Source organism: Salmo salar, chromosome ssa12 (assembly GCF_905237065.1).
Source record: "Salmo salar chromosome ssa12, Ssal_v3.1, whole genome shotgun sequence".
NCBI classification, from domain to species: Eukaryota; Metazoa; Chordata; class Actinopteri; order Salmoniformes; family Salmonidae; genus Salmo; species Salmo salar.
In genome coordinates, this window is record NC_059453.1 from 35,232,218 (window position 1) to 35,249,528 (window position 17,311).

Genomic DNA, 17,311 nt, shown 5'->3' on the forward strand with positions numbered 1-17,311 from the left:
ACCATTTACAATTGCGTTGTGCATGGTAGGATATAATTAGGTGAAGGACAGGCCTTCGTTGACTACGTGCGTGAGTAAATAGCTACAGTTCTTTTTGGCATCAACAAATAGTTCTAATGAGATGTGTTCATTAGAACTTTCCGTCCAACTTATTTGATTAATTATTTCCATGATAAAAAGCACGTTTTTATAAGATTGTCTCATTCAAACCAGCTGGGATCGACCATCGAGAACATTGAAGTGAACTGACCATGAAAAATAAACTTTGTGGAGAGAGGTTAGTCGCCATTCCACGAGTGTCCGCATGTAACTAACGTTAATAATTATGTTCAATTTGTACATTGTTGGAAATACAAGGTAGTTGGTGAAACTCACACTGTGTATTACACTGAACTAACATTTTATCGCAACATGTAAAGTGTTGGTCCCATGTTTCATGAACTAAAATAAGATCGCAGAAATGTTCCATATGCACAAACAACATATTTCTCTCAAATAGTGTGCACAAATTTGTTTACATCCCTGTTAGTGAGCATTTCTCCTTTGCCAAAATAATACATCCACCTGACAGGTGTGGCATATCAAGAAGACAATTAAACAGCATGATCATTACACAGACATATGTGGCAAGGTATACAGACAATCACGGACTACAAAAGGAAAACCAGCCACGTTGCGGTCACGGATGTCTTGCTTCCCGACAAGCTAAACACCTTTGCCCGCTTTGAGGTTAACAGAGTGCAACTGACTCCGCCCGCTACGAAGGACTGTGGGCTCTCCCGACAGACATGAGTAAGACATTTAATCGTGTTAACCCTCGCAAGGCTGCCAGCCCAGACGCTGATCCTCAACACATGGGCCCAACAAGGGTGTGTGCTCAGCCCCCTCCTGTACTCCCTGTTCACCCATGACTGCATGCCCACGCACACCTCCAACTCAATCATCAAGTTTGCAGACAACACAACAGTAGTAGGCCTGATTACTAACAATGATGAGACAGCCTACAGGGAGGAAGTGAGGGCCCTGGGAGAGTGGTGCCAGGAAAATAACCTCTCACTCAACGTCAACAAAACAAAGGAGCTGATTGTGGACTTCAGGAAACAGCAGAGGGAGCATGCCCATATCCACATCGGGACCGCAGTGGAGAAGGTGGAAAGCTTCAAGTTCCTCGGCGTACACATCACTGACGATCTGAAATGGTCCACACAGACAGTGTGGTGAAGAAGGTGCAACAGCACCTCTAACATCAGGAGGCTGAAGAAATTTGTCTTGTCACCTAAAACCCTCAAGCTTTTACAGATGCCCAATTGAAAGCATCCTGTCGGGCTGTATCACCGCCTGGTACGGCAACTGCCCAACACATCACCAGGACACCTACAGCACCCAATGTCACAGGAAGACCAAAAAGATCATGAAGGACATCAACCACCCGAGCCACGGCCTGTTCACCCCACTATCATCCACAAGGCGAGGTCAGTACAGGTGCATCAAAGCTGGGACCGAGAGACAGAAGCTATTTTTCAATCTCGGGGCCATCAGAATGTTAAATAGCCATTAGTAGCTGGCTTCCACCCAGTTATGCAATCATGCCTCTTAGAGGCTGCTGCCCTATATACATACACTTGCAGTCACTGGCCACTTTAATAATGGAACACTAGTTACTTTAATGTTTACATACTGCTTTACTCATCTCATATGTATATACTGTATTCTAGTCTACTGTATTTTAGTCACTGTCACTCCGACATTGCTCAATCTAATATTTAAATATTTCTTAATTCTCTTCTTTTACTTTTAGATGTTTGGTTGGCCAAAGCTTTTGATTCGATAGTCCATTCTTGTGGGCCGGCTAAGGAGTATTGGTGTCTTTGAGGGGTGTTTGGCCTGGTTTGCTAACAACCTCTCTCAAAGAGTGCAGTGTATAAAGTCAGAACATCTGTTGTCTCAGCCACTGCCTGCCTGTCACTAAGGGTGTACCCCAAGTCTCGATCCTAGGCCCCACACTCTTCTCAATTTACATCAACAACATAGCTCAGGCAGTAGGAAGTCCTCTCATCCATTTATATGCAGATTAGTCTTATTCTCATCTGGCCCCTCCCCGGATTTTGTGTTTAAACGCTCTACAACAAAGCTTTCTTAGTGTCCAACAAGCTTTCTCTGCCCTTAACCTTGTTCTGAACACCTCCAAAACAAAGGTAATGTGGTTTGCTAAGAAGAATGCCCCTCTCCCCACAGGTGTGATTACTTCATCTGAGGGTTTAGAGCTTGATGTAGTCACCTCATACAAGTACTTGGGAGTATGGCTAGATGGTACACTGTCCTTCTCTCAGCACATATCAAAGCTGCAGGCTAGAGTTAAATCTAGACTTGGTTTCCTCTATCGTAATCGCTCCTCTCTCAGCCCAACTGCCAAATTAACCCTGATTCAGATGACCATCCTACCCATGCTAGATTACGGAGACGTAATTTATAGATCGGCAGGTAAGAGTGCTCTCGAGCGGCTAGATGTGTCCTATAAGGAGCATTGGTGAAGAACATCACTGCACTCTATACTCCCCTGTAAACTGGTCATCACTGTATACCCGTCGCAAGACCCACTGGTTGATGCTTATTTATAAAACCCTCTTAGGCCTCACTCCCCGCTATCTGAGATTTCTACTGCAGCCCATCTTCCTTCAAATACAACACCCGTTCTGCCAGTCACATTTTGTTAAAGGTTCCCAAAGCACACACATCCTTGGGTCACTCGTCTTTTCAGTTTGCTACAGCTATCAACTGGAACGAGCTGCAACAAAACACTCAAACTGGACAGTTTTATCTCAAGCTCTTCATTCAAAGACTCAATCATGGACACTCTTACTGACAGTTGTGGAGGCTTTGCATGATGTGTTGTCTCTACCTTCTTGCCCTTTCTGCTGTTGTCTGTGCCCAATAATGTTAGTACCATGTTTTGTGCTGCTATCATGTGTCGCTACCATACTATGTTGTTGTCTTAGGTCTCTCTTTATGTAGTGTTGTCTCTCTTGTCGTGATGTGTTGCCCTATATTTTTGTTTAATTTCTTTGATCCCCCGTCCCCACAGGTCGTTTGCCTTTTAGTAGGCCGTCATTGTAAATAAAACATTTAACTGACTTGCCTAGTTAAATGAAATAAAAAAAATTGTTGTGAATTGTTAAACAACTGCACTGTTGGAGCTAGGAATGCAAGCATTTCGCTACTCCCGCAATAACATCTGTTAAATACACTACCGTTCAAAAGTTTGGGGTCACTTAGAAATGTCCTTGTTTTCCATGAAAACATACATGAAATTAGTTGCAAAATTAATAGGCAATATAGTCAAGACATTGACAAGGTTATAAATAATAATTGTCAAAGAATCCTCCATTTGCAGCAATTACAGCCTTGCAGGCCTTTGGAATTGTAGTTGTCAATTTGTTGAGGTAATCTGAAGAGATTTCACCCCATGCTTCCTGAAGCACCTACCACAAGTTGGATTGGCTTGATGGGCACTTCTTGCGTACCATACGGTCAAGCTGCTCCCACAACAGCTCAATAGGGTTGAGATCCGGTGACTGTGCTGGCCACTCTATTATAGACAATTGGCATGCGGACTGCAGGAATTTCCAGAGCTGTTGCCAGAGAATTGAATGTTAATTTCTCTATCATAAGCCGCCTTCAACGTCGTTTTACAGAATTTGGTAGCACGTCCAACCACCCTCAACTGCAGACCACGTGTACGGCATCATGAGGGAGAGCATTTTGCTGACGTCAACGTTGTGAACAGAGTGCCCCATGGTGGGGTTATGGTACTGTATGGGCAGGCATAAACTACGGACAACGAACACAATTGCATTTTATCGATGGTAATTTGAATGCACAGAGATACGACAATTGGCCTCTCGTCGTGGTGACATTCATCTGTCGCCAACACCATGTTTCAGCATGATAATGTGCGGCACCATGTCTCCAAGGCTCTCTACACAATTCCTGGAAGCAGAAAATGTCTAGTTCCGTTGTGCATCTTTGGGATGCTCTGGATCTATGTGTACGACAGCGTGTTCCAGGTCCCGCTATATTCAGCAACTTCGCACAGCCATTTAAGAGTGCAACAACATTCCACAGGCCACATTCAACAGCCTGATCAACTCTATGCAAAGGAGATGTCACGTTGCATGAGGCAAATGGTGGTCACACCAGATACTGACTGGTATTCTGATCTACGCCCCTACCTGTGACCAACAGATGCATATCTGTAGTCCCAGTCGTGAAATCCGTAGAGTAGGGTCTAATTTATTTATTTCAGGTGACTATCATATGAAGTGTAACTCAGTAAAATCATTCAAATTGTTTCATGTTGCATTTATATTTTTCAGTAAGTTGCTTCTAGTTAGCAACCAATTCGTTTGGCAGCTCATTGGCGCTGGATAGCCTACCTTTTGATTGTGTTACCTCTATGGATGTTCGGGAAATGCTTATGAAGATAGCTTGCTGCCCTTATGTGACATCTTTTGTAGTAATAAATATTACACGTACCTTGGCATTCATGCAGATCTAGCTACCTAACACAGCACTGTGGTCGTGAACTGCTGCAGTATCTCATGAGTCTAACAATGTTACTTGTTTTTCCTTAGTAAGGAGGGGCCATCTGTGGACAAACAGTCCATGGACTATGTAGTGGGATCAGTATCAGGCAGCTTGTTTCCAAAGGAGTCTGCATCCAGTTCGGGATCTTTATCTGCCTTGTTCCAAGCTGCACCAGTAGTTGACACTCTGTTCTTTGTTCCTGCTCCCAAGGTAAGGCCAAGGAAAGGACGCACAGGTCTTTTAATGCTGCAGCCCAGCTAATTTTTGTTTTCCAGGATACCAAGGCCATGTTCAGTAGAGAAACGGAGTTTCTACCTGTCCACTAAGAAACACACTTTCGCTTTCCGTTGCAAAATGATAATCAGTGTCCAGTAGAGACATACCTCCCCATTATCTGGAAAACCAACAGGCCTACAGAGCTTGAGGGCCTGAGTCGTGTACCCTTGCTAGAATCTTCTTTGTTTGCCAACTGAGTGAAATTCTAATTTACTTTTTTATTCCCTTCATAGCCTGAACCGAGGAGCGTGGAGGTGAAGGAAGGCGCAGTCACAAAAGTCCCGAACAACCAGAAACAAACGAAGAAAGCTGCAAAGGACAAATCGGCTGCAGACCTAAATCTAGAAAACAGGTGAGCGATAAAGTAAATGACATGCAAAATAATATGCAAGAGATGTAGATTGATAGATAAAGCTCTCTCCCATTCTCTCTCTCGCTTTCAGAGAAAGTGCGTTACAAAATGCTGACGAAGATGAACAGGTCCCAAAGATGCCCAAGAAGTCTAAAAGGAAAGCTGTTGAGATGGGAGAAGGGGGTGCGACAGAGGAGGAGGAGAGGCAGACAAAAAAACAGAGGATTGGACCCCAAATTGCGGAGGAGAGGGTAAAGCAGAAACGGACGGTGTTTGTCGGCAACCTTCCTCCCAGCTGCACAAAGAAGGTAACAGCAGCCCCAGTCCTAGTCGTTATAAGCAGTGACCATAATCTCATTGATTAGGTATGTCAAAAGCAGACCTGGGTTCAAATAGCATGTGAAATCAAAGCAAATAAATGGTGATCAAGTGAAAATACAAATGCCTTGTGTTGTTTCCCGGTTTGGTTTTTCCAGACACTACAGCTTGTCTTCAAGGGTCAGGGAGCCATTGAAAGCGTTCGATTTCGATCAGTGGTAAGTACTCCATTCACTGTGTTAGATTAACCTAATACCCATCAGACAATGCGAGTGCTCATTTCCACTAGGGTTGAGCTTCTTGAATGTTTAATAGTAACGGATGAAAGATCTTAGTGTTACAACGCTTTCTGAAGACTCAACCCTGATCGGTGAAGCTAAAACATGGCATTTTTCTTGCAGGTAAGAGAGGATCCATCTATGTCACGCAAAGTAGCAGCTATTCAGTAAGTTTCCCCTGATTTTTTTTTTTTATTTTTACCATGAGAAATGCTAACACTGATTGAATGGGAGTTTATCCGTGGTAACATGACGCATGTATTCTCAAGTACTTTTTGTTGTTGCTTTCCCTCTCCAGACGTAAGGTTCACCCAAAGAAGCAGAGCATCAATGCCTACGTGGTGTTCGAAGCTGAGGAAGGAGCCGAGAAGGCATTGGAAAGGTAGTCACTGACAAGCATTCAACTTGAATTTTAGCGTGACTTAAGTTATCATAATCTCATAAACCCAGAACTAAAGTCTTGCTTAATTGCGTCAGATGCTCTATTACATTCCCCTTAAGAAATTTGAAAGATGTGAGCACCTGCAAAATCGTGATGTAAAACAAAATCTGCATACTAGAACAAAGTTCCTCATTAGTCGTCACATCCCACAGTCCGTTGAGACGCTATATACACTGCTCAAAAAAATAAAGGGAACGCTTAAACAACACAATGTAACTCCAAGTCAATCACACTTCTGTGAAATCAAACTGTCCACTTAGGAAGCAACACTGATTGACAATAAATTTCACATGCTGTTGGGCAAATGGAATAGACAACAGGTGGAAATTATAGGCAATAAGCAAGACACCCCCAATGGTTCTGCAGGGGGTGACCACAGACCACTTCTCAGTTCCTATGCTTCCTGGCTGATGTTTTGGTCACTTTTGAATGCTGGCGGTGCTTTCACTCTAGTGGTAGCATGAGACAGAGTCTACAACCCACACAAGTGGCTCAGGTAGTGCAGCTCATCCAGGATGGCACATCAATGCGAGCTGTGGCAAGAAGGTTTGCTGTGTCTGTCAGCGTAGTGTCCAGAGCATGGAGGCGCTACCAGGAGACGGGCCAGTACATCGGGAGACGTGGAGGAGGCCGTAGGAGGGCAACAACCCAGCAGCAGGACCGCTACCTCCGCCTTTGTGCAAGGAGGAGCAGGAGAAGCACTGCCAGAGCCCTGCAAAATGACCTCCAGCAGGCCACAAATGTGCATGTGTCTGCTCAAACGGTCAGAAACAGACTCCATGAGGATGGTATGGAGGGCCCGACGTCCACAGGTGGGGGTTGTGCTTACAGCCCAACACCGTGCAGGACGTTTGGCATTTGCCAGAGAACACCAAGATTGGCAAATTCGCCACTGGCGCCCTGTGCTCTTCACAGATGAAAGCAGGTTCACACTGAGCACGTGACAGACGTGACAGAGTCTGGAGACGCCGTGGAGAATGTTCTGCTGCCTGCAACATCCTCCAGCATGACCGGTTTGGCGGTGGGTCAGTCATGGTGTGGGGTGGCATTTCTTTGGGGGGCCGCACAGCCCTCCATGTGCTCGCCAGAAGTAGCCTGACTGCCATTAGGTACCGAGATGAGATCCTCAGACCCCTTGAGACCATATGCTGGTGCGGTTGGCCCTGGGTTCCTCCTAATGCAAGACAATGCTAGACCTCATGTGGCTGGAGTGTGTCAGCAGTTCCTGCAAGAGGAAGGCATTGATGCTATGGACTGGCCCGCCCGTTCCCCAGACCTGAATCCAATTGAGCACATCTGGGACATCATGTCTCGCTCCATCCACCAACGCCACGTTGCACCACAGACTGTCCAGGAGTTGGCGGATGCTTTAGTCCAGGTCTGGGAGGAGATCCCTCAGGAGACCATCGCCACCTCATCAGGAGCATGCCCAGGCGTTGTAGGGAGGTCATACAGGCACGTGGAGGCCACACACACTACTGAGCCTCATTTTGACTTGTTTTAAGGACATTACATCAAAGTTGGATCAGCCTGTAGTGTGGTTTTCCACTTTAATTTTGAGTGTGACTCCAAATCCAGACTTCCATGGTTGATAAATTGGATTTCCATTGATTATTTTTGTGTGATTTTGTTGTCAGCACATTCAACTATGTAAAGAAAAAAGTATTTAATAAGATTATTTCTTTCCTTCAGATCTAGGATGTGTTTAAGTGTTCCCTTTATTTTTTTGAGCAGTATATATACCATATTACGCGCATCTGTCCGAGAGGTTAACATATCAAGTGTTCTCTTTAGGCCCTTGTGGGTTAATATGTATTACACTACTTTAAATCTCGCAGGAACGGCATGGAGATTGAGAAAAACTTTCACATCCGGGTGGACAGGGTCTCCAAAAGTTCATCGGTAAGTGTCCCACGACAGTGGATATTTTAAAAAGAACATGCCGAGCGTTAAGACCGGTATACTTGGTGGCAATAGAATGCACTTTGACCGTTAAAGGTCATACATTTGCTTAATCTTTTTGATTTTGTATAAACTTGTTTGAGCAAGGATGCTGCGACACATCTATTGAATAGAATTGTTGCGTCTTTCAGCACGATCACAAGAGGTCAATATTCATTGGCAATCTACCATTCGGTGAGTAACTATAAGAGGGTTTACTTTCCTGTGAACTTGTCAGTCAAAAGGAAACCAATTACATGCAGGTTATTAGGTTCATATTTCATACTGTATTAACTTGCAGATATAAACGAATTGCCACTGCGACAGCACTTTGAGGAGTGTGGCAAGGTGGAGGGGGTGCGGTTGGTGCGGGACAAGAACTCCGGAATGGGCAAGGGCTTCGGCTACATCTTATTCCAGGTGAGGAAATAACATTTCATATGCACCAGACCCGCTCAGAGATTATGTATGCATTTCAGGAGGCTTCCCACTACTGAGTTGGCCAAGTCTCATACTGCGGCCAATGCGTTGCATGCACACAGTTTAAGTTTAGACTACTACTAATTAATATCTTATGAAACCTCTTTTCTAACTACACCCCTGCATCATCTCTAACGGCTGTTTTTGTTGTAGAGCATCGATGCTGTCCAGCTGGCCTTGAAACTAGACAGCTCCAAACTCCTCGGGAGGACGGTCCGGGTGAAGAGGTCGGTGAAGAAGGAGAAAGAAGTGCACAGAGGGCCTAGAGGGAAAGAAAGGGAGACTAAGGGTGCAGGGAAGGAACCTATCAAAGGGGGATTTAAGGGGAGACTGGGCCAGGGCGGTCCCCAAAACAAGTCTTCCGGGAGGCCGCAGGGGAAGGGACCTCAAATCAAATCGATGGGGAAGACATTCAAGAAAAGTCTAGGCGAGGCACAGAAAGCCACCACAGGCCCCTCTTCCTTCAAAGGTGAGATGGCAGACCCAAACAGCAAAAAAGCAAAGGCGAAAGCACTGAAGAAGAAACTCAAACCGAGGAAAAGGAATCGGGTTGTACACATTTGATGTGATGTATCGTTAAAGCAGAACATTTGTTGTACAACTATCATGGTGTGTAAACGTTCCTGACGTAACATCCAGGCCTAGCCACATTTCCAGTTGAAACATGGTTGTTTTTGGTTGGGACTGTCCCACCAAATATGTATGTCAATCCCATCTAATGGTAAGGAAAACATTCATGAACTATTCTAGACATTAAACAGACTAAATAAAATTTGAAGAAGCAAAAGTGTTGTCATGTACCTTTTTATTTAGATTTCTTACAAAGAGGAACAACCTCTTAATGACGTAACAGAACATTCAATCACTTTAAAGTATCCATGTCGGACTGAAAACAAAACAATAACTTATACAATGAAGCAACAGCGTTGAGACAGATCACATGTAGGAACAAGGAAATTGAAAGACTAAGTTTGTAGAAAGAGGTTTTAGTACAGGGGCTATATGTATCAAGCCTCAGAGTAGGAATTATTTAAGATCAGTTTTTCCTTTTAGATCACAATGAATAAGACTGCATGGGCAGGACCTGATCCTAGATCAGCACTCCTACTCAAGAAGCTTAATACATATGGTCCCAGAGCTGTGTAAACGTGGGAGCGGTTGCAGGGATGGTATTGTAAATGCTGAGAAATGTTTTGCTATAACTTTCAGAGACAAACTGTAAGAGAAGCAAAACACTAACTGCATATGAATCGAATAAAATGGGTCCGATAGGCATTTGATTGGTTACCATTGCTGCAAATCAAGAGATGGTAATTTGATGCGACCAATAGTAACACAACATGTGGTAATTGGACGGGTTCATGTTTTTCCATTTGGACAGAAGCAAAAGAATACCCTCAGGTGAGTAAAAAAAAAAGTTTACCAATTTTCTATACAAGTCAGGATAAGGGGTTATAGGAGCTCCGGGATGAACTTCCCTTAAGTACCGATCTAGGATCACCTTCCCCTCCCCAATCCTAACCTTAACCATTAGTGGGGAAAATACAAAACTGACCCAAGATCAGCATCTAGGGGCAACTTCACCCAACTCCTGTTATAGGAGGGTCCAGAGGAAGAGCGTTCCGAGGGGAAACTTCCATCGACGATCCTCATTCTAAGTCATCTTCATTCAAGCTACCTTGTGCGCTCACAATACGCTGCAGGAAAGACAGGGAAATTCTAAATCCATAAACATGCTTAAGAAATGTGTCCCATTTCCTCTTCATTGTTGATATGGGACAATAATCAAAGCTGATCTGGGGTCAGGCCCCGTATTCAAAAAGCATCTTCTCCTACTCAGATGCTATATGAATATGGGCTCAGGTCCCCTCTGTCCATGTTCTTACTCAAGGTAAAAACATATCCTAAAATCAGCACTCCTACTCTATGGTTGAGATATCCTGAAGATGGTTAAACAGTGTGGTGGGTGCCTTTCATTAGGTTTGAAAGACCACCATACTGCTTTCACCTTTCAAGCCTTGTAAAAAAATAATAATGCTGGAACTGTACTTGGAGGCACCTATAGCTCTACCAAAGTCATGAGCTGTGTTTGTCTTATTGACATGTTTGTTACCTAAACTCATTCTTGAAATCAGATTTGACTTCTGTCTAGCATATTATACAAATGGTTTAAGGGCTGGGCGATATCTAATTAATTTTAATTTGTTTTAGCACAATGTTCAAGTGCCTGTATCGCATGAATCTGTTTTTATTGGCGTTCTGTCTTTGGTCTCGTCTCCTTTGTTCCTTGTGTGCACTGTGCACCTTCCCACTAGCATACAGACAAGCCCCTCCCCCCGCCACTCACAACAACTTCCTCTGACAAGCAGTTTAAAAACGTAGAATCGTTTATATGGACAAACGCTTAGACACTATTTTACTGTAATAGACGAGGACTTAACCTTTCTGATGATACCCTTTTTATGTCTCAACATGTAGAACAGAGCAAACCGTACTAAAACGAGTATCAATGAACATGATTGTGGAAAAGTAATGCTCAGTTTGTCGGGCGCGGGATTGCGGCACAGCTAGCAGCATTTTAGCCACAGCCTTATGCAACGAGCATAAAAATACGCATTTATATTAGGAATTGGTAACTCGTTCTCATTCTGAGAAATAAGCATCGGTTTATCCAGGTAGGCCACTTGATTTCGATATCTAAATAAAGTGGACAGGCTGTGTTGTTCAAACAGCTTGAGACAGATTTGGAGGGTCTGTTCATAAGTGTTCTACCTTGTTGGCAAGCAAATAGATCCACATTGGTTAGACTTAATATAAAACGTTAGCTGGTTACTCCCTAGCACGTGGGTTTGTGCTTGAGAAATTGTTTAAGAGACCTGTTAAATTTTCTATAATGCCTGCTACAAGAAGTTGGTCATTGTGCATGTTTCTGGTTAAATTTGTAACAAATGGCATTTTCATGGACTTGAAAGCCAAATCAATTATTTTTAAAAAGCAGGTTAAAACTATTTTAATTGAATTAGTCAGTCTTATGGTTGTGGAAGGCTTATACTTAGCCGAGTTATCATTTTACAAGCCCTGAATTCATTATTGCTGATTGTTTGAAATACAGTGTGTTGACCTTTAACTGCAACAAGGCTTATGAGAGAAATCTAGGTATATTGGGAATCGCCCATGTTTAAAAATAAAGATGTGATTTTTACGCCTCATCAGCCATCCATAATTGGTTTCCACTTCCTTGCTTGAATACACTTACTGCAAGTTGCTCTGAATAGAAGCGGATCTGCTGCAGTTCCGGGCACTAAAAAGTTAGTTTGTCACAAACAGTAGGAGACGACAGAGCACTGTGTTGCACACACATTGTGGCAATGGTTCTGCTAATAGCGCAGCAACTTTATCCTGAAACGTACGAGAGGCACTGTACCTGGCTGATGGTTAGTGTTGTTACATAAGCTCAATGTCGAATAGGCTTGCAGTTCTGACTACATATTATGCATATCTAATATCATTAGATACATTGCATATTAGATACATTAGCTTCCTTGATTGTATGCACTTACTGTACGCAGCCCAGGGTAGGAGTGTCTGCTAAATTACCTTGAAGTGGAGAAAAGGACTGTACCTGGCTGATGGTGGGCAGTTTGGTGAGTAGCATCTGGAAGACAGGTGGCGGGAGGGTCTGCTGCAGCACCTGGAGAAGCTGCTGGGGCTGGCCGCACACGGCGATGGCGTTGGTCAGGTGCTCCACGCCGTTCTCGTAGTCTCCTATACCGGAACACCAAGTGCAAAGAGGTTTAGATTGACAAAATGTGTAGTACATCACATGGAGAACAGTGTTGTTACTCTGGTCACAAGTAAATTAGGTAGTGCATTATATGGAGAACAGTGCACTATATGGGGAATAGGGGGTCATCGCTTGGTAAAAAGAAGTGCACTAGAAGGCCTATATGGGGAATAGTGTGTCACACACACAGCCCAAGTGATGTCAATGTAAGACTGGTTTACCCTGAGCCAACAGCTCCTCTCCCAGCTGAATCTCCTCCAGAAAGAACTTCTGGACCGCCTCAGCATCCTTCAGGTCTGGGAGCTGCAAGAGTCCCACAACACACACTACTTTCCATAGGTCAAGGAATAACTAAAACAATGTACTGGTGGAAAAACTGTTGTCGATGACCTATGCTCCAGGAGGAATAAAAGGCCTATTCAAATGAGTCGGGTAATCCACAGAGGCGTGCCACTTCGTCAGGTGCAAGGTTCAATTTAAGTGAACTCTTAGTGCAGAGCAGTTCTTGCTGGGTTTGCACTTCCTCCATTGGAAAACAATGGCTTGTTCACCACAGAACCGTTCTTGTGCGAGTCAAGTATATGGGCCTTAAGTAACAGATTTGAGGGAAGAGTAGTCAAGTCGGTCAGTTTCTATTGGGGAGCTATACAGTTGTGTTGACTGAAATTTGGTACCACTGTACAGACAAAAGGTTTAGTCAATGCACTAATTCCAGTCTAAAAATCAGTCCTACCCAGCCATCCCCTTGCCGTGTCCCAATACATGCCAGTGAAGATCGTCTCTTGTTTATTTCACTGGAGATCATTGAAGATTATTTTCCACATGGTATCATTGATGCGTACTAGACATGACTTCTGTTGTGTGTTCATTGAGGAAGAATTTAAAAAATGACCTTGAGGGGATTTTACTCACCTTCGACAGTCCTGTCCCTTGTTTTGCAGCCGCCTGATTTCTCCTCCCTAGGGCAGAGGTAACACAATCACTGTTAATATAAATAGCTTTGGGGATTGTTCCTGTTTGTACTTGGACATCTTAGTTTCTCTGGCAATCCTACAATGCAAGACTATGATTAGGAACAATAAGGAAGTCACATTAACATCCTAAATTGACACCCTGAAGTACAGCTTCAGTCTTGAACAAAGCTCCAATATAATCCCCACCCCTTCTGATAACCCTTGATAAAGTGGTTTACCCGGGTCAGAATCAGGAAATATAAGCGTAGCCGCTAAGTAGCAAGTGACAACTAGCCAAACAATCCTAGTTTTTTTTCTGATAAGGTGATGAACTACCACAGTGGAAGGTGAATGACAAAAATGCAAACAGAGGAACATGGCTCATTCAATTGCAGTAAAGCAGGTGTATAAAGCATTGTGGCCAGCTGACAGCCAAAGTCCAGCTTTCATACTGTAGTCCAGCTAGAATTGTAGTCTAGTTAATGTGGGACTGGAATGTTAATATTTTTTGGGGGGAGGATGTGATATATGTATAGGATTTGTGACATACATGCATCCATATTTGTATTCTAATTTACTCCTCTATTAGAGTGAGGGATTCTGGGTAGAAGACAAGGCAGAGATGCCATGATGTAGTGTGTGGAGGTGTGGGCAATCCTCATTTATTTTATATCCCCTTATGAGTTATGCAGTCTCATCATTAAAGTTCGCAGTCTAATGCACTTAAGGCGCATTGTCAGCTTCTTCATACCAACAACCCACGTTCTTACATGAACGGTAAGCCTGGATAGAGTAACATTAGGGATATCCAGGTTGCTTTTAATCCTGCTTGGCAAGCTCTGTCTGATATGGCTAGCAGCCTAGAATGGTTGGTTTAGGTTACATAACAGTTCAAAACACTATCAATGAATGAATCAGGGTAGGTGCAGCTGTCCATGTCTGAATTCAACTAACAGAACGCTTGTGAGTGAGTAGGAAGTACATTAATACATGATATAGAAGCTAGTTAGCTGAGAAACGCTCAACTCCTCTATAAGAGAACAGAGTTGAGCGTTCCTCTGCTAGGAGCTAACGTTAGCACTGGCTAGTTAAGTGCAGGGCTTTTGGGGTTAGTAGTGCGCTGACAATGAATTAATGAATCAGATCTATTGCACAAATCATTAACGTTACCAATCAATACTTCGCTAATTGGGAATAGTTAAACTAAACTAGTTCGGCCTGGCTCAGGCATTTTGTTGCACCTCAGGTCTCCCAAACAGAGACCGGTGTACAGGATGCAGACAACACTCACGTTCTCGCAGCCTGTTCTTGAAGTTGGGGTCACTCCGTCTTTTCCTGTCGAAGTAGATGCAGTAGCCGACGAACAGAGCCCCGCAAACACCGGCGGCTATCGTGCTCGATTTACCGCCCATCATCACTTTCGAAATGGTTTATATTTCTGTGTTAACAAAGATAATATTTCAATTTTGGCTTATATCAGAGACGGTACATGACCTCACACAGGCGCAAGTTCCCAGCAAAAAGGACCAGTAGGACCACTGACTAATTTGACAGCTAGGGTGTCCGCATTGAACGCCTGATGAAAAATAATCCAACGTTAATTCCCAATCACATGATATCTCCGATAACGTATGCATTTTGAGTGCATATAAAGTGTTGGATGTTGTTGAACTCAGATGGGAAAAAATACATGCGTTAGGATTTCTTCAAATCGATGTAAGTAGCAGTCGGTCGCATTGAAATGTAAGCCACAAGGTGGCAGTAGTAATTCATGAAAAAAAGAAGCAGCAGGCTAATGATCACATTTGATACAATTTAACACTATTTTCCCCAGAGTAACAAAAATAGAAACAATTTAGCTACAATTCTAGGTATTTTGACGTCTGGGGTAGACCACACAGCAGCAAACAATGGCCAAGTGAAATATTGAACATTAGGCTACATGGTGAGTGACACAATCATCAAGACTAGTAAGAAAACATGTACAATTCTGCTTTCACTATGACCAATTCATTTACGAAAAATGATGCCAGTTGCTCATATGCCTGTCTGGCCTTAGTTGGCACTTCTCATCTCCCAGATGATAGCAAATCCCTAGAAGTGCTGCTCAACAGAACAGATGGTCAGCTGCAATACATGTGCAAGTCCAGACTGCTGCAAAAATATACCACCTTGACTATTAGGCTTCTGAGGGCACATGCTCAGACCTGCATTAATACAAACCATCAGGCATGCACATCCTTGCATGGATTACATCATCACCATACTGGGTCTGGCATTACGTGCGCCTTTGCCTTTAAATGGCAACCGAGCCGTTCTGCACCCTTGCACAATTTCTGTGGCCGGTTGTTGTGGTTACAGTTTATTAAAGGGATAACTGAACCTTAGAGATTGGTGTCATTGACCAAACGTTGCCGGTTGACAGGGTTTTTGGAAGGGCGTCTGTGCTTTTGGGGGGTTTCCAGTTAAGCTGTGGGTGTGTGGTTGTGTACAAGTGTGTGTTTGAACAAGAGTGTGTACACCTTCACACCCTTATTTGTGTCTCTATGTGTGTGTGTATGTGCGCATGCATTGCATGTGTACTTCTTCATACTACGTGTGTGTGCGCGTGTGTGTGTGTGTGTGTGTGTGTGCATGCATGTATCAGTGGAGGCTGCTGAGGGGAGGACGACTCATTAATAATGGCCGGAAATAAAGTGAGCCGTCCTCCCCTCAGCAGCCTCCACTGGCATGTATGTGTATGTGCGTACGTGTGTACACTTGTCTATGGACAGTTTACATGGTAGGAGGATTATCCGTCTGCCCTGTCGTCTCTCTCGCCAGCGGCTTAGCAGCTCGCACCTGGCATGCAGCTGCCTGGGGGTTGGCGAAGAATTCACCCCTCAGGGACATCTAGCTCCGCCAGGTCCCTGGGCATGACGTGAGGCGGCTCAGCCAGAGGCTCGTCTTCTCGCGGCGGTGGGCTATTATTACCATTACTCAATCGTTCCTGGAAGCTGCTTTGGAAGCCCTACTGTATTTGATCTCTGTGCGTGTGTGTTCGGAGGTCTCCTAATCCATGCTGTCATCCCAGGCCACATTATACATGTCTGTAACAACTCCCTAGAAAACCAGAACTCTTGTCAATAGCTGGGACTGGAGGTTTGGATAGAAAGACTTTGACACACACATCAGAGACTGTTTAGGGATGTTGTACAAATAATGGTTGTTGCAAAACTATCTTTCAATCAGATAGTAGAATTATGTAAGACTTTAGAGTTTATGAAGAGAACCAACCAATGGGGATGCTTTACCGACTGATTCCTACATATCTCTCTTAAAACCACTTATATGGGAATAACCTGTACTGTTCTCCTGGGTGTGCTAAGGTTGGCAATAAGACAGGAGACACCCTGCAGTTGCTTATTGTGCAGTATACGAGCCACACTGTACCTTTATTGGCTGTGCACATAATAGTATTCAATTAATTAAGCATGCTCCATAAGGGCTAGGCAATTAGAATGCTTGGGCTCATAATCCAATCAGTGTGCATGATGCTGCACGGTGAGCTCATCGCTATATGATGTTCGCAGCCATGCTGACTCGGCACATTTACTGCAAAACCTGGCACGGCGACTTGCGTCTGCGAGTGCAAAAGCAATTATCTTCTTCTGCACTGTCATCTTCCTTGGAATGGTGCGCGCACTCCTCCGTTGCCATGGTTTTGGACCAGAGAGGTAACCATGGCAACACTGTTGGTATTCCCTAAAGCGGTGGAGAGAGATAAGATGGGGGGGGGTGTTGAGAGGGCTAGAGAGAGAGAGAGAAAGCTGTTCAAACATGACAGGATTTTTTAAAAGCGGTTATTTCAGAGCAGCTGAATAAGTCAGATATGCACACACAACCACAGGTCTTTCCTACTGA

General features: G+C 43.9%; 2 protein-coding genes across 2 annotated transcripts; one reads left to right on the top strand and one right to left on the bottom strand.

The window, feature by feature from the left end:
* The first annotated feature begins 10 nt into the window (after window positions 1-10).
* Window positions 11-9,458, top strand: LOC106564828 (RNA-binding protein 34). The gene is made up of 11 exons (XM_014131263.2): window positions 11-277; window positions 4,632-4,794; window positions 5,094-5,212; window positions 5,304-5,520; window positions 5,689-5,748; window positions 5,932-5,975; window positions 6,107-6,190; window positions 8,089-8,152; window positions 8,344-8,386; window positions 8,493-8,611; window positions 8,825-9,458. Exons 1-11 carry the CDS (start codon window positions 252-254, stop codon window positions 9,233-9,235), a joined length of 1,350 nt encoding a protein of 449 aa, XP_013986738.2. The 5' UTR covers window positions 11-251; the 3' UTR covers window positions 9,236-9,458.
* A 1-nt stretch (window position 9,459) lies between these two features.
* Window positions 9,460-14,971, bottom strand: LOC106564829 (mitochondrial import receptor subunit TOM20 homolog). Its single transcript, XM_014131264.2, has 5 exons — window positions 14,700-14,971; window positions 13,368-13,414; window positions 12,677-12,758; window positions 12,294-12,436; window positions 9,460-10,368 (listed from the first exon to the last, which is right to left on the bottom strand). Exons 1-5 carry the CDS (start codon window positions 14,821-14,823, stop codon window positions 10,321-10,323), a joined length of 444 nt encoding a protein of 147 aa, XP_013986739.1. The 5' UTR covers window positions 14,824-14,971; the 3' UTR covers window positions 9,460-10,320.
* Window positions 14,972-17,311: the final 2,340 nt, after the last annotated feature.